This window comes from Solea solea, chromosome 6, assembly GCF_958295425.1.
Source record: "Solea solea chromosome 6, fSolSol10.1, whole genome shotgun sequence".
NCBI lineage: Eukaryota > Metazoa > Chordata > Actinopteri > Pleuronectiformes > Soleidae > Solea > Solea solea.
The window spans coordinates 166,861-190,987 of NC_081139.1; the positions used below are offsets into that span (position 1 = coordinate 166,861).

Genomic DNA, 24,127 nt, shown 5'->3' on the forward strand with positions numbered 1-24,127 from the left:
AGACAGACAGGCATATCGTTTAAAAAAATGCAGTGTGCCAGGATAACTTTGTGTGACTTAAAGAGAAGTAAAAACAGATTTCTGTTGAAAAGAATCTACAAAAGACAACTTTTAAATCAATATAAGAATGAAGAACAGCAGTTTGATCCAGGACGGTGATGGAAATTGTTGTTTAAATACAGCAATATTCTTATATCATATATTGTTGTACTGAGAACATTAAGAACAGAAGTCATCGATAGATTGAGTTGTGTGTCATAGGAATGGTGTAGGAGCATATAAGTTTATACTTCAGGGCTTCATTAGTGATGATTTAAATATAATTTCTCCTGGACTTATCCTCTCGTGTGTTAGTAGGTCAGTGGGATGTTAGAAGAAGCCGTTTCTACCATGTGTTTTTTTTTTTCAGATGAAACCAAAAGTTGTTTATTTACAGTCATGTGATGCTGTGCGTCGAGTGTGAGCGAGAAAGTGAGACGTCAGGAAGTGAAGTGATGCTGTAACACCTCAGAGGTCACAGTGTGTGAGTGTTTGAGGTGTGAACGGCCTGAGCTGAAGTCACATGTCTGTGAGTTTCTGTGAAAAGTAGTTCAGGACAAAATGGATCTGCTTTTTAAAACTGAGGTGAAAAAAAAGAAAAGCTTATTTTTGGTGAAATTGGATGTTTCTGAAATCTTGTGGAGGTAATTTTGGCTCACGATTATCTTGCAATTCATGATAAAACTGCTAAAATGTTAAAACGTACACAGGGGAAACCTTATGTCCGTTGAATGAAATGTATGAATGTATGAATGAAATGATACAGAGGAAACAAATGAACTTATGTCACTAATGTTACAAAGATGTTGTTGATGAATATTTGTTACCAATAAGTACAATAAGTAGGAAAATGTCTAACTACTAAAATTAAACATAACTCATTACCAAAAATTGTTACAAAATGCTACAATGTTAAGAAAACATTTGTGCTAACAATAAAAAATGACTTTTTTATAAAATGACTAAAAACATGTTACTCTGGATAAATATGTTTAATCAAGGTTTTGTTTTAAAGTGTAAAAACTATCTTAAATAGAGCCTTAAATAAATAAAGTTCCCCTTGTGATGCTTAAAAACAAATCACTTAGACTGTATGTCGGTGTGTTAGATTTTAGCATTAGCATTTATAGCATTTATCAGTCACTCGTGTGAAATGTTAATATTTACTGCACTGATTATTGTCCCATTAATAGAAATTCACCACAAATAATATCATATATTGTCCCATTTCTTATCGTTCAAAAATACTTAGCCTCTTTCTCTCTCTCTCTCTCTACTTTTTAAAATATTTTTACCTCAGTCGTACATTTGTGTTTCTTTCTTTTTTTTTTCTCTCTCTACACTTTCTCTGTTTGCTCCTGTTCTATTTCTGTTCTCTTTTAAATGATTGATGTCATCAAGTTTCTTATAACTTGTGTGTAACTGTCACTGTGGTGACTGTTTCATTTACAGAGAAAACTTCTTTTGCTAAACCAAAAACATTTATTTTTTTCTTACTGCATGTGTGCAGATTTTTTCTTTCTTGTCTGTCTTTTGTGCTCATTTTGATCTTTTTACAATGATTACATCATAGTTCCTGGTACTTTTTGTGGGTGATTATTGTCAGAGTAAGAAGAAAATCATGTTATCGGGGTTATTTCTGCAATGTCACTAGTTGTGTCTGTCGTGTCACCTCTTATGGCGCCAAATTGTTGTCACAGCTTCTATTTGTTCCTGAAAGTTTCAACACCCTGCTCAGATGTTCTTAACACCAAGCTGTGTTTGTTTCTCTTCCCCCTCTTCCTCCACCTCCTCCTCCTCCTCCTCCCCTCGACCAGGAGACTCTAGTGAATTAGACGAGATCCATCACTCGGCGCGTCCCTACATCCCCCGCCAGAGTGAACCGTCCTACTCTGGGACGACCCCCTCGCCAACGGCCACCACGGAGAGCACACAGCAGACACACCCTCACCTGAGCCATCCTCCCCCAGAGGACCCGCTGGGACCTCTGCCTGACAACTGGGAGATGGCCTACACCGAGAACGGGGAGGTCTACTTTATAGAGTAAGTATACATCACACACAGGGACAGCTTTATTTACGTGCCGTTAAACAAGATGTTCTACGTTATCTTTCCTCTAAGTTGTTCATATGGAGATCCACTTTTAAAATTCTACTATTTGGTCAAATGAGGCCCTTGACTAAAGTACCACTTGTTCCAAGGCCACGTAAAGCAAATAATGTTGATTGTAAAGCGATTTTACACTTAAAAACATACTGATGAGCTAGTAAACCCTCCTAAATGTTGCATACCGGCACTTTAAAGTATGACAAAAGATCACTATTTCACATGCACCGAAAATGGCCCAAATAAGGCATTTTACTGCTTTTTTTCTCTGTATATAGCTTTAATGTACACAGTCCCAGCCATAACAACTTGGTTTGGTTTCGTTTTTCAGCCAAGTGTTTCCTCATTTTCAGATTTTCAGTTTCGGCCAACAATTTTAATTTCGGTGCATCCCTAGTTTCTATAGTTACGGCCTTTTTTAAATCTAATTATTTAAATAATGTAAATCTGCCAATTCCAAGACAAGACAAGAGACAACAAGCTACAAAGGTTTTTCTTTTTTTTGGGTGAATATATATACACGTTAAACACTTCACAGAAAAGACTGAAGAGGAAAATCCCACTTTGCACTTGTATGTCACCATTATGGGTGGTAGTTTGGCTAACTTTAGCTGTAGCTTGTTAACTTTTGTTTTTCAGTAAATGTGGTCCGTTCACATACTCTATATATCCTTACGTTAGCTTACCTCACAAGTGCTAGCTTGGCTAATTTTAGCTGGAGCCTGTTTTTTAAATGATTCACATCCGTCCTCATGCTAGCTTACCTCATACAGCAAGTGCAGCCTGTTCTTACATTTTAATGAGTGGTCAGTTCACAGGTTAGGGTTAGGGTTATCTATGCTAGCTTAGTTTATAAGCCATAGTTAGGCTAACTTTAGCTGCTGCAGCCTTCTAATTTTGCACAAAATGTGTTCAAATGTGAATGAAATTATACAAAGACGTCGCTGATGATCTGACACATTAACAACGAGACAAAAACCTCATGGTTAATTATTCCTTGTTACCAAAAATGGTTACAAAGTGCTGTAATGTTGGGAAAACATCATTAAAAAATGACGTGCATTAATAAAACATGTTACTCTGGATAAATATTTTTTATTAAAGGTGATAAACTAAAAACTTCATGAATAAACAACCACGTTTAATAATGAAGAACAGATTTGTTTCCTGTGTTTTACAGTGGTTTGTTTTATTTTAGAAAAACACTGGTTTTCAGGCTTTTTTGTAAAAAAACCAAACAAAAAAAAACCCACTAACTTCTGCATCTCCAGGAAAAATCATGTCACTAATTTCCTGAAGATTATTATGTAACAGTGTTTTTATTATGTAACCGTGTTTTCATGTCAAATAAGTTACAATAAACCAAACTACTTTACAGAAAAGTTATGTATTGTCACTATAACCCCAGTTAATGTTATCATTATTATCCGTTTCAGCCACAACACAAAAACCACCTCCTGGATTGACCCTCGGTGCCTGGACAAGCCTCAGAAACCCCTGGAAGAATGTGAAGATGATGGTAGGTCCTCTCCAGAGCACGATTTTACCACCAGATTATGTTTGTTTATGCTTAAAAAACCTCATGTGAATGTGATGTAGTTTGATTGTTAATTTGTTGTCTGTGGTTTTCCCCATGCTGACTCATCATTTTAAAATGATTACATGGAGATTTTTGTGTTAAATTGCAGTGAGTGACAGTGAATACATTATTTAATCTCTCTAAAATGAGACTCCAGTATGCCTGATATTTGAAATGATATATGTATATATTGTGTTTTCAAGCAGAATATTTAATCTGGTCAGTCATGGAGACACCTACGTGGTTAAAGCTGATTCATGGTTTTAGAGCTTGTTGATGTCTTCATCAGTCAGTCAGTCAGTCAGTCATCATCTACCACTTTATCCTCTGCCAGAGGGGGGTGCTGTGCCGATCTCAGCTACATGGGGCGATAGGCGGGGTACACCCTGGACAGTTCGCCAGTCCATCGCAGGGCCACACACAGATAGAGACAAACAACCATTCACTCTCACACTCACTCCCACAGTGTTAAATTTACCTATCCCCACATTGCATGTTTTTGGACTGTGGGAGGAAGCCGGAGAACCCGGAGAGAACCCACGCACACACGGGGAGAACATGCAAACTCCATGCAGAAAGGCCCTTGTTCCAACCGGGGCTCGAACCTGGGTCTTCTCTGCAAGGCGAGAGTGCTAACCACTACGCCACCGTGTGTCCCGTTTTCATCATTCAGAACGAGAAAAAGCTGTGAAATCTCTTCACACTCTCACAGGTTGGAGCAGTTAATCCTCTTAGAACTTAGGACAGACTAAACAAAAGCATTATCACTAACCTTAACCATAACAATTTCAGTCTTAGTCTTAAACTTAAAACCAGTTTAACTCAGAAATGAGGTTCTGCCTCATGAGGGACCAGGTTTTGGTCTCCATGAGAACTACTAGTCCTGACAAGGTCAGAGTTTATGACTGGAAAAAAAGGTCCTAGAGAGGCAACCTTTACAGACATAATGCATTATTAGCCCCTTACCCTTAACCATCCTAACTCTACATTTTACCCATACCCTTAACCTTAACCTTAACCTAAATCAAATTAGAACTCTAAAAACAGGTCTTAAATCCAAAAGGCCTTTTTTAGATGTGAGGAGCAGCCAAAAGTCAAAGGTTTTTGCCAAACTGTCCGCACTCTGTATTATTTATGTCATTTTTGGTCCTCATAAAGCCACAAATACAACACACACACACACACACACACACACACACACACAACAATCATGTAAACATGGATTGTGACACAAGGTTGAATCTATGACTTGGTTAACTCTTGCCACCTAGTGGCCTCAAGGTGTCATTGCACCTTACTGACTGTCAGTCCCGTGCTGTTTTCTCTCCCTCCCTCTCTCTCTCTCTCTCTCTCTCTCCCTCTCTCTCTCTCTCTCCCTCCCTCCCTCCCTCCCTCTCTCTGAACAGAGGGGGTACACACAGAGGAGCTGGACAATGACCTTGGTAAGAACCTTATCTTTTACTCAGGATGTCCATATAAGGAGCTGTGTGTTATTCCTGTGGTCTGATCTGTATTACATGATCTTAAAATACACTTGGTTTCGTTTATTTATTTATTTGGCTTTCTTAATGTGAAATAAAGGATATTTCCATGTTAGAAACAATGATGATTGACTATAAATGTGGTCAAATTATAAGTGACTTTTTCATGTTTATATAATTTATATATATGGCTACAACAGTTATTCGATATTTTGATAAAGAATTAATCGTTTCTCTGATTTTTCAGCGGGTTTAATTTCTTTGCCCTAAAAGTCTTACCATCTCTTTCAATGTGGTTTTAAGTGGTTGTAGGTCCGAATTATATGTTATTTGAGTAAAAAGGAACATAAACACAGGTGAGGGCGCTGAGAAAAGCTTCACAAGTGCTCGAATTTGGGTTATTTGGACAGGCAGACAGGCAGACAGGCAGACAGGCAGATGCATCCAGCAAACAAAAGAAGTGCAATAAAAGACAGAAGCCAGAAAAACAAGGTTACGCAGCATCTGTCGTGTTCACATTATCAGATCACATCACACGAGTCCGTCCCTCGTCCATAAAACAGCTCTACTCTGTATGTTCAATAATTATCGATCAGCAAAGTCCAATACAGGTGGGCAAAGAAATGTAATTAACTTCAGAGCTCTGAGGAGGAGGAGGAGGAGGAGGAAGAAGAAAAGGAGGAGGAGCCGACTCACAAATCATCTCACACACACACAGACGAGTTACTCAAGAGAAATCAACACTGGTTTAGGAGAATGAGATGCGCACAGTTAAACATGTGATTCATCATGCTTGACTTCTCCTTGAATTTACAATATGTTGAGGAAGGTGAGAGGAGGAGGAGGAGGAGGAGGAGGCGGGATCTCTGCTTAACAAGTTTTCTCTCTCACACACACACACTGACACGTAAACTCTTCTGTTGAGACGCCTCGCTCACACCTACGTTTGTCACTCACTCACTCACACACACACACACACACTTTTTTTCTGCTTGGTGAGTGCGGCTTAATACTCCACCTGCTGGTGGGCGCTGCCCATGTGCACCCAAAGTGCTCTTTGCACACGGTTCCAAAAATCTGGGCTGCACGCGCAGCCTGCGCACGGTGCGCGTTGTATACCAGGGCCTTTAACCATCATGACTAAATGCCTAAACCCTTAAATTAGACCTACAGTAATTTAAAATGTAGATTTTCCAATAAAATCCATCTAAGACTGGCGTTTATGGCTGACGCTAAAAGCGCGTCCTGTTTTTAGATTTATTCCATAAAAATCACTAAAAGTAAATTTACTTGGGTTAAAATAGTGTATTAACAATTTAAAAGTTTTATTCAAAAAAAACAAACAAACACTGCAGTTGTACTACATGAACACCAGATTTTGCGTGTTAAACTTGAAATTTGAACAGTAAAAAAAAATATTTGAGAGTTTTTGTCTGTTTTTGACAAAGGCGCTGATTCACCGGCTTCTTGCAACAGCACGAGTGAAATCACCGTAATAACAACATGTCGGCTTTGACATGCAACTTCTCAGCTGTTTGAAGATACCGATCACATAATTGCTGTCGTGCAAACGTGTCGTCAGCGATATTCTCGCTGTTAAAGGGTTAAATCATCAAAACTCATATTAATCCAAATCATAATCCACTATGAAATACATGAGTTATTCATATGGCACCTGCACTAACCCTTAAACCAGGTCTTAACCTTCAAAAAAAAGCCCTTTAAAGTTGTGAGGACCAGACAAAATGTCCTCACTTTCCCAGAATGTCCACACTCGCTCAGTTCTCTTTTGTCCACACGACCCTAAAATGCATCGTGGTAATGAGATTATTGAGATTATTCACTGCCAATACCTAATGGTCTGAGGGTAAGACACTATGTAAAGCTTCATACATCACAGGAGAGAGTGTTATAGAAGCGCTGAATGTGGAGGGACGCCACGTCCAGTCATCACTTCTGCTGTAATCACACGACACCAGTGAGTCAGATTTCAGTCTCTTTATGGAGCTAATGACGGCGAACGCAGCGAGACGACGGCACAACGGGGCGGCCGTTACTCTCTGCTGATGTGGAGCCATCATGGTTTATGTATCGAGTCCAAGTGATTTTCACTTTTAATTCTTTCTCTAAAAGAGTCTGAACTCTTTTGGAGAAAGAATTAAAGAGAGAAAAAATCCAGAGATTATTGTGGGATTGTGTTGGATTTGGTCCAGAAAGTAAAGGCAAATAAGTTTTTTTTGTGAAAAAACTACGGTGGAAAAAAAGTGGTGGAGTGGTATCTCTCTGCTGATATGGTTTTATTTATGTTTCCTACGTCTGCGTTGAGTTGAATTAATTTCACTTTTAATTCCTGTAAAAGAGTCAAAAACACCAGGTTTGGGACCTGGAAAGTGGAAAAAGTCAAACTAAATCAAAATAATAATAATTACAGTGATATTTCATAGGATTTCCAAATAAAACAGTTTGTTTTGACATGGAACGATGATATTATGATGCCAAATTAATCAATTAATTAAAAAAGAAGTCAAATTTATGAGAAAAATATATCAAAATGATGATATTTACAGTGATATTTCATAGGATTTCAAAATAAAACTGTAAAATAGTTCCCCAAAACCCACAGAAATGAGTCGTCATAGCACAGTTTGAGAGCCTGTTGTGTTTGCGTACAGTGGTTGAAAAATGTGTCCTCCCCCTCGTTCCCTGGTTCCTTCCTCCCCCTGTCCCTGACCTCCTTTCATCTCTCAGCTCCATCAGCTCATCTGAGCCTCACTCTGTTTCTTATCTGATGTGTGGAAATGTCAGCGTTGTGAGGGGAGCAGCAGTCTGTGAAGCTGCTGGGTCAGTCTGTCTGTCTGTCTGTCAGTGCGTCAGTCTCTGTCTGTCTGACTGACGGACGGACGGACAGACAGACAGACACCCTGCCTCCAGCAACTTCACAGCCTTGATGCCACATATACGTCAAAAATGCAGTTTCACACTTTATTTCCTGACTGGCTCTTATCAGCCCGCGACTCAGCTGCTCAAACGTCACAGTTTTAATAAAACTGATCAGCTTTTCCAGCTTTGCCTTAGGCTGGATCGTGTTCAATGGACCTGACGTGCATTCTGTATTTTTTCTTGTTGGAGTCAGACACAGTCGGAGAGAGACAAGGCTTTATTTATAGTCACAGGAGAGTAAAGTGTCCTGTGTGTGAGACTCATTCATTCATTCATTCATTGCTCGCAGTCAATGAAGGAGTCGTTCCACCATGACAGCAAACGACAAATGTTGTCATTTACATCCAGGAGGAAGCAGCTCCTCGCCCTGTGATGAACACACACACACACCTTATGAGTTATCATTAGCACTTATGAGTGTAATAACATTTCTGACTCGCCATTAAAGACAATCAGTTCTTCTCTAATTGACTCCTGTCGAACTGTAACCACTGGTAACTATTTACATAATCCAGCCGTTACTTTGATGTGTTGTTGTGGAAGGAAAATGATAAACGTCCACTGCGTTCCTGTCATAGATCGTCGGGTTTCCACGGGTCCTTGAACGTTTGGAGAAAAACAAATCAAGGCTCTTGAAAGTTTTTTGAAAGTTGCCTTAAATTGGCACGGGTCATTGAAAGTGCTTGAATTTTGTGCAAGAAAGAAGTAAAGTTGATATTTAGGTAAATGTCTCCTGCCATTGATTGTTCATGGGTCCTTGAACAAGAGAGAGAAAATGACGACGTGATGTCTGAGAAATGAAAATTCCATGATCGCTGTCTCACCAAAAGACAAATGACAAAGACTGACTTTGACCAAGATCCCAAGGACAATCACGAACAACGAAGAAAAGCTCTTACAAGTTGTCCTCCCATCTTAATCTGTGTCGGCACATTTAGTCCTTGAATTTATTTGAGGGAATTGGTCCTGGAAACTCCTTGAAAAGTCTTTAAATTTGACCAAGGTGTGGGAACCTTTAGAACCCAGAGCAAAATAATGTAGGGTTCACTGTTTGATGAGCTGTGACAGATACAAGATGCATTCAATGACCCTGGTAAATCCTCACCTTTTTATTTTTTAAGCTCCACCTTTTTATTAAATGTTTATAGTGTATTTTCAAAGACGCCATTAAAATTCACCCTATTTTTGAACTCTGAAATTGCTGAACTACGTCAGTGACCGTGTCAGTTGACAGGACCGACAGTGATTTGGGGATTTTTTTGTCAGATCCTGGTCAAACCCGGACTCTAAAGCTGCCTCACACTCAATTCTGTTTCTTCTCTTTTTCTCCCTACAGAGCTTCCACCAGGATGGGAGAAAATAGACGATCCAGTGTACGGGGTCTACTACGTTGAGTAAGTGTCGCTCGTGTGAAGTTCAATAAATTTCACACAATAATATTACCAGAGACAAAAAAAAAACACGCACAGCCTTCAAATGCAGGCCACCTTGTTTGTATCCTCATCACCATTATGGTGGAAAAACAACGTAGCGTGAAATGACGCGGGGAACCTGCCTATGAATGCAGTTCATGCATTTTAGATGTTGTCCAAAGCAGCACTTACTGCCTCACAGCTTTAGCATTTCCTCTTTTGTCTCTGTGAATATTTTGTCTCCTTCTTTATATATATATATATATATATATAGATATTATTCACAATTTCAGTTATTTGCTGTACAGTTTGGTGATTCTTCAGGATTCTCGGGTTTCTGTGAATGAAGCCGTTAAACAGAATGTGATTTATTTGACTCTGACAGGAGTTACATGGATGAATGTTTGTGTATTGATCTCTCTATTATCTTCTCCTCTCCTCTGGGTCTGTCCTCCTTCCCTCCCTCTCTCCCTCCCTCCTATCCTCCCTGCGATGCTCCACTTTCTTCTTATTTACCTTCTTCTTCCCCTTCCCTCCTCATTGATTTCTTTATATTCATCCCTTACCTCCATCCTCTCACTGCTCCTTTCATCATCACCATCCTCATCATCATCCCCCCACAGTCATATCAACAGGAAGACCCAGTATGAGCATCCAGTGCTGGAGGCGAAGAAGCGCAGGCAGCTGGATCAGCAGCCGCCTCAGCCCCAGAGCCAGCAGCCACCAGAAGGTGAGCGCTACATCCGAGGTTTGTTCACCAGCCCCCGCCAAGGGCGTCATTTCCTTTATTTCTGCTCATGTGTGCGACTGAGACGTCTGAGTGTGTGTGTGTGTGTGTCTGTCTGATTGCCTCTGACTCGAGTCCAGTTTTTGTGCTGCTGCTGCTGCTGCTGCTGCTGCCTTATGATTTGCTAAGTGCTCTTCCATAAAGGCATAACTATTATTTGCGGCTGTGACGCGCCCACAGCCCTTTTTTCAAGTTAATTTCTGGGTTTTTTTCCTGTTACATTCAGACACTTGTTGGTGGTAATAACTTGAGAGCTTTTATTTAAAAGTCTCTCAAGGAGAAAACAGGTGAGTTTCTTTCTTTCCCTCCGAGCGAGCGAGAGAGATATCGCTTTTCTAATTTGCGACACTTGAAACAGCCGTCGTTAAACTAATGACAGAGCATTTTTCACTTCATGTGTGAAAACTCAACCAGAACAGGGTTTCGGTAACATTTTATATTTGACAAGGTAGTGATACCTGTACACTTGAATTCAGTCATTTATAATTCTACTCTTTTCTTATAATAAAAATCTTAGTTTAAAAGTATGTAACATATGTTACGAATCTAAACGGGTTCTGTAATCCTCACCAACCAAGACATGGGATTCTAAAGAGGCTGCTGCCACCATTAAATCAGCCGTACATGACAAGATGGTTCAGAGAGGACTCAGACGCAGAGGCCTTTTAATGGTCTTTATTGGCACTCGTTAACAAAACACAAGACAGATCCTCTTTACTGAGGGAAAACAAAAACGAGGCTATGAAAAACTATAACAAATGGAGAACGCAACGCTCTTCAAAAGAAATGTTGCGGAACTAGGGACGAGGAACAAAAAATCACTCCGAAGAGGAAACAAACTCAGACTATGGTTATCACCTCAAACTCAAAACAGAAAACTCTCCAAACGGAGGAAAACAAAGCTCTAAACACTTCAAAACGAAAACTAACTCAAAAGCATAATCCTATTGATTGGCGATCTTTAACTAACCAAGAACGAGGTCAAAAACAAAACGCAATCTAAATGATTGGATCCAGTCAATCTAACTAATAACAGGTAAGTCACAATCCTAGTGATTGGAGTTCCTAAAAAGGCTGTGAAATTTTACAAACAGAAATCTCTCCCAAGGAGGAAAACAAAAAGGGCTATAAATCTTAACTAAGGTATCAGCTGAAAAGCTATGATAAGAAAACTTACAAAAGAAAGCGTCGCTCACCAAGAGGATCGAAAACTTGTGGAATCAGTGGCTGTGACGAGGAGCTCTGGTGATCAGGCATGGACGAAAACACACTGGCACTGGAACAAGGAAACACAGAGTTTTTAAGGTTCACATGGCTTAACTGTCAGCAGGTGTGTGTAATCAGGAGGAGGGACAGATAGGAGGGGGCGGGGCAAACTGCCGGAGTAACAGTACACGTATAAATCTTTCATTTATAACCATACACATGTTGCTACGCTGTTTGTGTGCGTGCGAAATACCGTGACGAGTGTTGTTATCGGCTGGTATTGCCAACAGTTCAAGTTCTGCATCCATGATTTTCCCGACTTCTCGGCTGGAATTTAGCGGACTTCCCAATTCTGACTTCTGAAGGAAAAATGGAATGCAGTGTAATCCCGTTCCACGTTGGAGAGAGCGTCGGTTGCCAGGAAGTTTCCAAAACAAGAGTATGCCCACAAGCACAATAAACGTCAAGCCGCTTTGTTTCAGCCACAGGGCCGTGGAGGGCAGGATTACACCTTTCAGTGCACAAACTGCCAGATTATTATGAGAAAAAAAGGTGACAATAATGGAATGGTCCAAGCTTAATTACTTACTTTTACAGGAAAATAAATGGTAAGAAAGTATGTAGGGATATGTCTTACATAATGTTCCTTTAAGTTGTGAAAAAATAGAATCAAACTTCAGTCAGTTTCAGCTAAATGTCGGGATTCTTCATGGAACCTGAAGATCTGCTCCTCGTTTTTCACTTTTCATCTTGATCTCTTTTAATTCAATCAACCTCTCAGTTCTGGTACGACTCGGTGCTACAAAAACCACATCACAACAGGTTCTGTGAAGTCATGGAAAAACAAGGTGATACCAAACTGAGTCATGCCAGAACTGTATAATGGAAAAGCACCCATGGCGCCATTAAAAAATAGTTGGTACTCAACCCCAATGTTGATCCAGCTCTTGGACTCTAGCACCCCCTTGCTGGCATAATATATGAACAAGAATCCCACCCGTCCCTTTCATACTGAACTTTGTTCACCCGTCTCGAACACGCCAAACAAAAGTCGGCTTTTCAGTCTCCGCCACTTCCCCCGCGTCTCAGACCACATACACTCACACGACGTCCCGCAGAGAGATTAATTGTAAATGCGGCGGCCGAGCCCACGTGGGAACTCGTCTTATCGCGCTCCACCTTCTGCTCATTCAGCAGAAATCATTTGATTCCCCTCGATTACCTGCTGACTTTACTCCCCGTCTGAAAGCTTAGTCTCTCTCTTCAAAAAAAAAATACAAAAAAACACTCAATACCTTCAAGCGGCGTTTTTACACCATTCATTTCACCTCTGCATTGATTCCGCCGCTGCTCTGTGGAGAATATTAATGAAGGTTGTGCTCCGATCGCTGCCGTGACGCCGTAATAAGGCGATTAATCAAGGGGGGGGGGGAAATGTTATAGTTATATACACACCTGGTTTTATTCATATCGATGTGAAACAGTGTAAAACGCTTCATGAAAATGTATATGACCCATTCATAGTCAGACACTTTGTTTCTTGTGAAAATTAAAAGGTGGTTTCACTTCATCTCGATGATGTGAAGGTAGTGAGGTCAAAGCAGAGAGAAAAACATTAGTGTGAAGCATGAAAAAGCTAAATCTACTGGTAGTCCTCTCGCCCCCCCATTCTCAAAGTCACAGTATTCCAAGAAAGTGTGCAATAATAACGACTGCTGGACCTTCAAGAGCCAATCAGGGTTAAAAGCCCGATTTTAGTCAGACTAAGACAGTAAACACATTAGTCCGACTAAAATCAAGCTAGTCTTAGTCGGACTAACATAGCTGGATAATGCGATACGTAGTCTGATTAATCCTGTGTGTATACGTTTAGTCGGACTGGAGTTGGACTTGGCATCCACCCCGGTTTTTGACCCACAAGTAGAAGGAGACGACGTAAAAAGTGCGACGGCGTCTTTCTTCGGACAGCGCTAATTTGTATTGCGACTATCATGAACAGCAGGTACAAAACGTACAGAACCACAACGCGATCTACTTCACCGTCCAACTTGCCGTTCGCATTTGTTTGTTTTTCTGTGACGTAAAGGTCAGAATACGCAGAATACTGGTTCAATACGCACTACACACATATTACGTGTGTAGTGCGCACACATACGGAGGCGGAGTCAGACGTACACACGTTTACTCGGACTGGGCGAGTTGCCCCATTGTTTGTTTGTCTTTGTCGGACTGCGACCTTAGCTTGACTAAACATACTGAATGTGTGGAAGTCAAACACCTTTTCAAAAGTTTTCTTTGGTTATTGCACACATTTTCAGCAAAAGTGGAAATCTCCTTTAAATGATGTAAATATAACCTCTGACCCATCATTTCTGCGAAGTGTGCAACTCCCGAGACTGACTGGAAAATCGCGATGAATAGGTCAAACTCTACAATAAACTACTTTAGCGTATATTTAACTGCACATAGTAAACTGAGTAGAAGAAAATGTGTTTTTCTAATATTATAATAAAAATAAAAATAAAAATAAGGTGATGATTTTATTTGTATAGCACTTTTAACAATTACGAAAAATAGCATTAAAGAGTAGCATTAAACTACATATTTAAATGCACAGAATTACAAATATACAAGCTTAACCACACAGTTCTTGGTTTTAAAGGTGGAGGTTGATGCAGTTTGGAAAATGCTCTGTGACATTCTTGCGTCGCCATCTTCTCCTGCTTCCAAAGTCAAACCTTGACTCTGTGTCCTGGAGCCTTTAGTCCCTCTGTGTCCCACATGTAAAGGGCACCTGTCTGTGTCCCATCCAGAGAACATGTGGGTTTTTGTTTTTGCAGAATGGATCGAGGACTCCACGATGGCCGGCGCTCCTCTGGCCAGCTACGCTGCCAACCACCAGGAGACGTACAGGGACCCTCCGACCGGACCCCCAGTGCCCAACGCCATGGGACAAAAACGTGAGTTGACACCTTATAGAGTCTGAAACAAAAGTCAGAACTTTTCTCATTCTGTTACCCAGAGGCATTTATTAAACCACATTTGTTCACTGTCGTTTGTTTTCCCGCGTCGTCGTTGCCTCAGGCCGTGCTTGAGCTTTCATGACGGACGGACAGTTACGAGTTGACACAATAAAGCAGCTGTTTAACTTGAACTTTCACATATTATTTATGAAGAAGCACTACAAATTCAATTCAATACAAAACTCATTTTTTTAGGTTGATTTTTTTATTTAATTTTTATTTCTTCCCGGGATGGCTCTCGGGGCAGTGTATATATATATATATATATATATATATATATATATATGTACACACACTGTAGCTATATAATGTTTTTGCAATGTGCGAACACAATTATCTGTTTTTTTTAAACTCATTCTTACATTTTCCTGACTTCATCACAATAATTGACTGATTTTAAACTTCTTATCTCGATAACTTCTTTTTAACACACGACATTAGCTAAATACGACATTGATGTAAAACACAACAACATTAACTTAACAACGACATTAGCTTCAAACGACATTTGTGATGGTGATTTGAACTTCATGGCCACCGTACTCCACCTACCAAGTCAAGGTTCTGCTCTCAGTCGAAACTCAAGCCTGACTCAGGCCTTTACCGTTCCAAACCGGAAAAAAACGCTTCAAATATCCACAAAATATTACTTTGTGTATGTTGATTTTCTCACAGAACCTCTTTCTTTCTGGATCAAATAATGGCCTGATTTCACTCGTCATATACCAGCACAAAGCAGCCTTTAATGAGTTTCTGTCCTCTCCCACCAGCAGCTTGTCTAATTAGTGCAGCCAGGACAGAGAATTAACTGCCTCACCCTGTCTCCCCCTCTTATTCTCTCTTACTCCTCCATCAGCCTTCTTTCTCTTTTTCTCCCTCTCATCGATCTCTTTATTTTATTGCTCACACTCGAACATCTTTCTTTTCTCCCAGTCTTTTTTCTTGTCTTGTCTTGTCCCCCACAACTCTCTACATTGCTTCTACTATTAGTTCTGTCCGTCTCTCCTCTTGTCTTTGTCCCTCTGTCCGTCTCCACCTCTCTGTGTCCCAGGCCTTGACAGTCCTTGGGAGAAAGTCATCATTTGAAATCTCTGCCTTAGCTTTCATGTTCCTCCCTCTTCCTGTGCTTGTACTAACATCTCTGGATCCCTCGTGGATAAAACCACTGCCTTTCGTTTTCAATCCACCGTTTTGTTACATCTCGCCTTTTCTGAGAGTTTCTTTTCAAAGGCGTCGCACACAATGACACACACACACACACACACGCATACAGTGTGCAGCACTGTGGAAACAAGGAGACACTGACGCTGATGCGGTGCAGCTACTAATGTGATACACGTCAGTAAACACAGTTACTGATCTCTTCTACAACACACACACACACACACACACACACACAGCCTTCCTTGTGTTTCAGATTATTTACTTTTTTTATTTATTTAACCATTAAAAAAATAAAACATTGAAATAGACCTTTATTAACACCAATTTACCTGTCCTTATCATTCACCTGTCCTCATCACTCACCTGTCCTCATCACTCACCTGTCCTCATCATTCACCTGTCTGGCCTCATCACTCACCTGTCCTCATCATTCACCTGTCAGTCCACATCATTCACCTGTCCTCATCATTCATTCACCTGTCCTCGTCATTCACCTGTCCTCGTCATTCACTGCCAAAGCTTCTGTTTGGGAAACACAGCACTAAACAAGGTGCAGCAGCCTTTTCAAAGTGAAAAGACAAATCTATATATTGATGTAATTAATGATATTCTGGGTCAAGCTTCATAATTCAGTTTGTCCTCCAACATCATTACATCATAGTGTCTGAGATGTGATTTGTGTGTCCAGGGGGGAAGCCTTTCTTCACCCGGAACCGGTCCGAGCTGAAGGGGACGTTCATCAATACCAAGCTGAAAAAGAGTCGCAGAGGGTTCGGCTTCACTGTCGTCGGGGGCGACGAGCCCGACGAGTTCCTGCAGATAAAGAGCCTGGTCCTGGACGGACCTGCGGCCCTCGACGGCAAGATGGAGACAGGTTAGTGACCTGAGGAATTCAACCAACCGTCCACAAAACCACGGCGTCTTTTTTAGCCCCTAAAACATGTTGATGTTTTTAAAAAGTTTGTCCCATATTTTATCATTTGGTGATTTCTTAAATGCTTCAGACAAACCTTGACAAGTGAAGGTAGTGACATGATATATAGTTTTCTAGTCTTTTTTTAAGAGTTTGAAGGGACTGGATATAAAAGTAAAGGCAAAGCAGCCTCATTAAACTGATTCACAATGTTAAAAGATGGGATTCAGCTCAAAGCTCATTAACATAGAGTTGAATGCATATCTTTTAGTTGTTGGACAATTACCGATTTATACTGGTTAATTTTTACGCCCCTAATATCTTAAGTTATTCCACTAATTGTATCCGACAGCTAAGGTGGTTTAACTATATTACCTCTCATTACTATGTATTACTCTCTCAGGTGACGTGATTGTGAGTGTCAATGACACGTGTGTGCTCGGCTACACCCACGCCCAAGTCGTAAAGATCTTCCAGTCGATCCCCATCGGCTCCATGGTCAACCTGGAGCTATGCCGTGGCTACCCGCTGCCCTTCGACCCCGACGACCCCAACACCAGCTTGGTTACCTCAGTGGCTATCCTTGAAAACAAAGAGCCCATCATCGTCAACGGCCAGGAGGCGCCCAACAGCTACGACTCACCGTCCAGCCACGGCAGCCAGAACAACAACAACGGCTCGACGAACGGCATGGCGCCCCTGAATGGCCTCCCGCGGGCCCACAGCCCCACCGCCGAGGTGGCGTCCGATACCTCCTCCCAACACGGCTACCCCAGCGACGTGGTCACCCTGGCCTCGTCCATCGCCACACAGCCAGAGCTCATCACCGTACACATGGAGAAAGGAGACAAGGGCTTCGGCTTCACCATCGCCGACAGTCCCGGCGGTGGCGGGCAGAGAGTGAAGCAGATCGTGGACTACCCTCGCTGCCGCGGCCTCAGGGAGGGCGACATCATCGTGGAGGTGAACAAGAGGAACGTGCAGAGCATGTCTCACAACCAGGTCGTCGACCTGCTGAGCAAGTGTCCCAAAGGCAGCGAGGTTACCATGCTGGTGCAGAGAGGTGAGTCTTGTGTCTCTTTGCTGTGTCAGTACATACGCTATATGGACAAAAGTATTGGGACGCCTGACCCTTACACCAACAGGGCTTATACAGGACTTTAATGCTGTGTTTCCACTGCATGGAATGGTTCAGTACAGTACGGTAGGAATAGTACCAAAATAACCAGAGTACCCCAAGACTGAATGGGCGGCAGGAAAAACGTCACTCCCTTGTGACCGGTGTTTCTTCAGCGCACACCCGGCCTACCCAAGTCAAGGTTCTGTTCTCAGTCGACAAGCGAGCCTGACCGAGGGCTTTACCTTTCCAAACTGTACCGTACTGTACCAAACCCAACTATACTTAGTTGGGAGCCCGTGGCCAAGTGGAAAGGGAACTTGACTTGTAACCAGAAGGTCGCTCGTTCAAATCCCCACCCGGCCAAAAAAGGGCTGGGGTACCCCTGAGCAAGGTACCCAACTCCCAATGCTCCCCGGGCGCTACTCAGTGTGGCAGCCCACTGCTCCTAATTCTAGGATGGGTCAAATTTTGTGTCCATTCTTTCTGTAGAGCATTTGAGAGGTCAGGACAAGAAAGTCTGGCTCAAAATCTCTGTTCCAGCTCGCCCCAAAGGTGCTCAATGGGGTTGAGGACCAGTCAAGTTCTTCCACACCAAACTCACAGTCAAACCATGCCTTCCTCAAACTGTTGCCACAGAGTTGGAAGCATAGCATTGTCCAAAATGTCTTGGTATGCTGAAGATTGTCCTTCACTGGAGATAAGAGGCCTTGAACCCAGAACCCTGAATACTTTTGTCCATATAGTGTCCATCTATTCTAAAGTGCAAGGAACGTCTGTTTGTTTGTCCATCAGGCTTCAAATTTGGCAGGTGTGTGTGTGCCGTGTTAACTTTGGCAGTGTTAGAAAGAGATATCAGTAGAAATGCATCACATATACAAAGCCGCGCCAACAGATACTCTTCTATTCACCTGACTGTTCATCACTAACGTGTTGGCTTGACGGGCTTCAAACTTGGCAGGTGACTCCTCAAATGCACCTGTGCTTCCACTCCACCACCACCAACCGTCACAAACACAAAAATGTACAAGAATCAGGCTCACGTTGAACGGGGCCCTGCGCTAGTTGTAAATAACGAAGGCAGATGGAGATGAGGAGAGTGGTGGAAGAAACAGGTGTCGAGTTAAATAGCAGTTTGTGATTTATGTGCCCGTATGCTGAAAGTACTGCAAAAAAGAAAACAAACCTTTTTCCCCATGAATCTGCCTGATGCTGTTGACTGGAACTAATAGAGCCTCTGCCTTACAGGCTGTTCCAGCTCACAGAGAGCTCCTTTTATTGACACACACACATATTTATTTATTCATGTAAATAGCAGTTGGAAGCAGAAAGTGCAAAGAAAAAGAAGGCGAGGTGGAGGCATAATTGAAGTAAAGAAGGGAGAGAAAAGTTGAAATAACACCTCAGGATGTGGCTGAAAGTGAAGTGGGAAGTGAGAGAGCGTGTCTGCACTGAGAGTGAACAACAAATAACGGCCTTAAAGTGATAGTTTTTTTGGAAGTGTTGTTAAATGATAGCTGAGATGTTGTCAGCACTTTTGCTGAGAACCAGCCTGAGACAACCCTCAAGCCTCAAGACTCACCATTAGACAACCTGCTCTAATTTGAAAATGAAGTTTGTCCCCCCCCCACACCCCAAACTCCATAGAGAAAATCAACGATTTTACACCACAGCACACAGGAGCTGTTGATCCACTGCCGCCTCCATCGGTCAGTTGTCAAATGTGTCATTCTGTTATCTCTGTGTTTGAAATCCATTCTCTTGAATTTATCTCAGTGGGACAAACTTGCATTATAAGTCAGCTGTTGAGCTGCAGCTGTCATGTCCAGGTGAGTTTAAAACGGTGCATTTCTCTATGGACTAAGGTGGGCGCACTTTAAAAAAGGTCAGTTGGGAAAAGGCTGCGTAACAGTAGTTGTTTTGTGTGTAAACACAAGAGAGACTCAGGTTATTTTGAGTTTCCAAATTTTCCTTCCTCTTCAGATTCTATTTTTCCGGTTTTGCCGTTTGTTTATCACAAGCTCATCCCGTTTATTTTGGGATTTTCGTGTACTCTCTCTCTCTGTGTAAAGATGCCACCAGTTGGCCTGGCACGCTTCGTATCCTTCCGCCTGCTTCTCTGGCGCGACGTGCTGTGCACTGAAGCCTGTGACACAAAAAAGAACATGTGTGTGTGTATGTATATATATATATATATATATATATATATATATATGCATGTATATATATATATATGTATATATTCATATACAGTATATATCTCAGCAGACAGGCATGTGATTGCTGCTGTTGAGCACGCACTTCCTGGCCTTTTGTCATTGAAAATTACCGTCAAACAAAAGGAAACAAAAGTGAAAAGAAGGATAAAACTGACGTGATTGAATTTCGGTTTTTGCTTCTAAATCCCCCCCCCCCACACACACACACACACACACACACACCGTCAGAGCTCTGAACGCACCGTGTGATACAAATAATTGGACCATTTTTCTGTCAGACTGTCCATAGCTGTCTTAGGGGCTTAATAATTCAGATACCTAAAAGGCTTTTGTCTGCGTGTGTGTGCGCAGTCATAATCTCAGTAGGTTAAGTATTATGAGCTGTCGAGGTGGAATTGGTTTAACGAATGGCAGCCAAGTCACATTGTCCCGCGTGTGACTTTGCCTTGAATTTTCCTCTCCGTCGTCCGTTTCTCTGTTGAATCGTCACGTGGTCACAAGACTCAGTTTGATCGCAGCGCCATGTTGGCAGGAAACTCCTCTGAGAGATGTAGTGCCGGTTTCTAACTTTTAAGGGTTCACGGATCGCTTAAAATCCAAGGGACTGGACAATCTGACTATATCTGATCCTTCTACTGCCCCCTGGTGCTCAGTATGGGAACAGACCTGATAAACTTTCTCTCACTCACACTGCGGAGAACGCTTAGACAATGCCATAAAAACAAGTAAAATAAGCAAGATATTAAAGTTATTTAATGTTGAAACGGCACTGAAGATTCACAGCTTCCTGGTTTGCAGTTAAAGGGAAACTTGTGGGAAATTTTCCCTAACGATATATATATGTATACATGGATGTGAAAAAGCGCTGCTTCCTGCCAACATGGTGTGTGTTTTGGTTGCGAGTGTGGCATTATTGGATATAAGCGTGAGCTCCTGGAGTTTTTTTCTGTCCCACTATGTCTTACTTCTTGACACAAACACACACACACACACACAAGTCTCCTCCTCCTCTGTAATGCCAGTGTACACAAGCCCATAAAGTGATAGAGCATCATCACCGGCAGGAGCTTAATGGGCTGTTAATAATACAGGAGGCGGTTGAGCTTGTGTAAGTGCAGTCACTGAGTGTCTCTGATCGCTGCTTACAGACAAATATGATCGTGACTGAACGGAAAAAACACACACACACACACACACACACACATGCAGTGTGGATGATGATGTCAAAGTATTTAACCTTACGGGTCTTTCATGATTGGATTGGATCATAAAAAAAAAAAAAAGGATATTTCAGGTTTTTTTCTGAAGTGTAGTAAAAGGCCATCCTTGTAAAATCTTCACTCGTCTGATTTCATAAGAACATATTTGTTGCTTTATTTGAGCTTTTTCCCTCGTGGAGATTGAAGCTTGTGTTGCTCAGTAGTCTCCACTCACTCCCTGCACCAAACCCCATAGAGAAAATCAGTGATTTTACAGCCCGGAACACGGGAGACGTTGAGTTAAAATGTTTTATTTTGTGTCTCCGGTGTTTGAAGACTTTGTTCACATTTACCCAAGTGACACAATGGAGGCAGCAGCTGGTGGAGGCGGCAGTCCACCAGCAGTTACTGTGTTCCCTGCCAATTAAAAAAGCTTATTTTCTTAATGGGCTTTGGTGTGGGAGAATCGGTGGTTAATTAACTTCAAAATCTCCTCTCGGAAAAAAGCCTGTAAATACAATCCCACGGTAGTGTTTCACTCCAAGATGGGGTGGATTTTATGTAAAGTGAGCCTCCTTTTGATCGTGTGGCTGAAATGTGTTTCATCCGTGTGGAGGTGGCCAGCAGGGGGCGCACACAGCTCAGCAGCTGTTATGTGTCAAGAAGTTTTAACTGATCTACAGTTCGGCACTGTTTCGGCTTGATTTGTGTGTAGGACGTCTCTTCCTGTGACGGCAAACATCGCATAGTGACCTACTATGGTCAGGTTCCTACTGTTTGGAACCTCGCCTGAGCAGGTACTAAAAATAGTGCCTGGTACCAGGTACTATGCTCGTGGAAACGCTACTTATACCGTGCCGTGGCGAGGTGAGGCGAGTAGAGCCGGTGGAAATACCGCATTAGTGAAATAAGAAGCGTACGAGAGCGTCGTTAAAGCACATTTTTTCCTCCTCCCACTGAATTCCCACACACTGAATTTTCCCCCGTCAGGTTCCTGCTCACACTCAATCGTCCACACACGCCACATGTGTGTGTGTGTTTTAACATACAATAAAACACACATGCCGTTGAACACAAACCAAGGTTTTTTTTCTTCTTTTTTTGTCTTTAATTACTCTCTCGTGCTTCTTCCTCCGCTCCCTCGCTCCACCAGTGGAAATGAGGGCACGCTGGCCTCTAATTGGAGTCCTGATGTCAGCTTTGCTTATCACACACATGCATCTTTCTCTCTCGTGTGCTCTGTTTTTACTCGCTCGCCTTCCATCCATCAAAAATCTCTTCACCAACACACACACACACACACACGAGCAGGAGCAGGAGCAGTCGTCCAATTATAGATGTGAAGCAGAACAGATCGCGGCACAGTACTAATTGGAGGTGATTCTCGTCCTGCTCTCTGTTTACATTCCCTCACTGTCGGTGTGTGTAGATTCACACCTGCTTCAGCACCACATGAGTACGGGAGTCGATCCCTGAGGAAGGACGAGGCCGCTGACAGCGTGTGCACAAGTCACCGTGTGTGAAAATGTGGTTTTCATCACAAGAATGAGGGATTAGCAGATGCTATGACTAAAAAATGTTTCACAGTGTACGAGTGTATACATTCTCACTACGCGGGACGTAAACTGTGTTCCCGTCAACGTTTGCACTCAATCGTGATTTGATCCAATTGAGACTTTTTAAAATAACAACAGACGTGGCTCCTCCTCCTTTTGACACAAATGGACATTCGACGACATCCAACCTGTGTCGAATTTTTGCCACACTCTTCATTAGAGGTGAACAATTAATAATCTGAATTTTTATCGAAATTAATGAATTATTGTCTTGATCTGCACACGTCTGACTGAAGAGTGAAGAAAACATCTTTGTTTCTCGTAGATCTGCACAAATATCACAGAAATCATTTTAAATATGTTTTTGTCAAATGAAAATGAGAATAAATATTGCAATTCCCGTCAAAATAACCTTAATTAGATATTTCTTCAAAATCTTGAAGCCCTACTTGTGATTGCCACCTCAGCTTAGCCCTTGCTTAGCTTAGTTTGGGTGGTGCAGCAGTGAAAAGGGTCCCCCCTCCTTGAAGAGTGTCACGTTTCCTTTTTCATATATAGGTACTAGTTTTCTGTATGAACCAGAATACTATGAATGTTAATTTTTGGGCCTTACTAGCTTACATTACATTACATTACATGTCATTTAGCAGACGCTTTTATCCAAAGCGACTTACAATAAGTGCATTTAAACATTTGGGTACAAACAAGAGCTAGAAGTAAGTAAGAGCTTCAAGTAAGCCAAACTATAAAGTGCTAGTCATAAGTGCGATGTATAAGCAAGTGTGTTTTTTTTGTTTTTTTTGTCATCGTCTTACTGGAGGTGGAGTCAAAAGAAATGTGTTTTTAGCTTAACAGAAGATTTACGGCCTGTTCTACGTATGAGAAAGTTGTCTTATCCACACGGAACAGCCATTTTGAGAGCTGTTCAAATGCTATTGGTTTTTGGAAAACGTGTCCCAGAGTGGAAAAAATCTCAAAGTGCCACCCTTGCATTTTTGTCTTTACAACCAATAAACACCTCTGGGACAGTGATGATGTCATAGAGCTACCATTTGCACTTGCTTTTGCAAATGCCACCATTTTCACCAATAATGGTGACATCATTGCTTTCACCATTATTGGCTCTATGACATCATCACTCAATTGGCGTTCTTTAGCACAAAACTGTCATCGTCATAGTCTTCTTCTCGTGATTGGAGTTTGTTCTCCATGTTGTCTTCTTCTTCATTTTTGGTGTATCTTTGTGGCAGCATTACAGTGCCACATACAGGCCTGGCATGCATACTACAGGCACTGAATGTCTGAATTTCGGTCTGAATGAAGACATTTGCATCGTGCATGAAGACATGCACGATGCAAATAAAATATGGGATAAAAATGAAAATG

At 41.8% G+C, this 24,127-nt stretch overlaps 1 protein-coding gene across 11 annotated transcripts in view; it reads left to right on the forward strand.

Annotated features, from left to right (window-relative positions):
* Positions 1 to 24,127, forward strand: part of magi1b (membrane associated guanylate kinase, WW and PDZ domain containing 1b) — a 166,628-nt gene that overhangs the window by 99,598 nt on the left and 42,903 nt on the right. For 8 of the 11 annotated variants that reach the window (XM_058632173.1, XM_058632183.1, XM_058632172.1 and 5 more), the window contains 8 exons: positions 1,857 to 2,082; positions 3,582 to 3,664; positions 5,131 to 5,166; positions 9,482 to 9,539; positions 10,181 to 10,305; positions 14,391 to 14,510; positions 16,426 to 16,611; positions 17,054 to 17,713. In XM_058632173.1, coding sequence (XP_058488156.1) covers positions 1,857 to 2,082; positions 3,582 to 3,664; positions 5,131 to 5,166; positions 9,482 to 9,539; positions 10,181 to 10,305; positions 14,391 to 14,510; positions 16,426 to 16,611; positions 17,054 to 17,713 — 1,494 coding nt within the window. Of the gene's footprint in view, positions 1 to 624; positions 684 to 1,856; positions 2,083 to 3,581; positions 3,665 to 5,130; positions 5,167 to 9,481; positions 9,540 to 10,180; positions 10,306 to 14,390; positions 14,511 to 16,425; positions 16,612 to 17,053; positions 17,714 to 24,127 lie in introns of those variants that run through there. The other 3 variants (XM_058632176.1, XM_058632181.1, XM_058632182.1) reach the window with 2 other exon arrangements.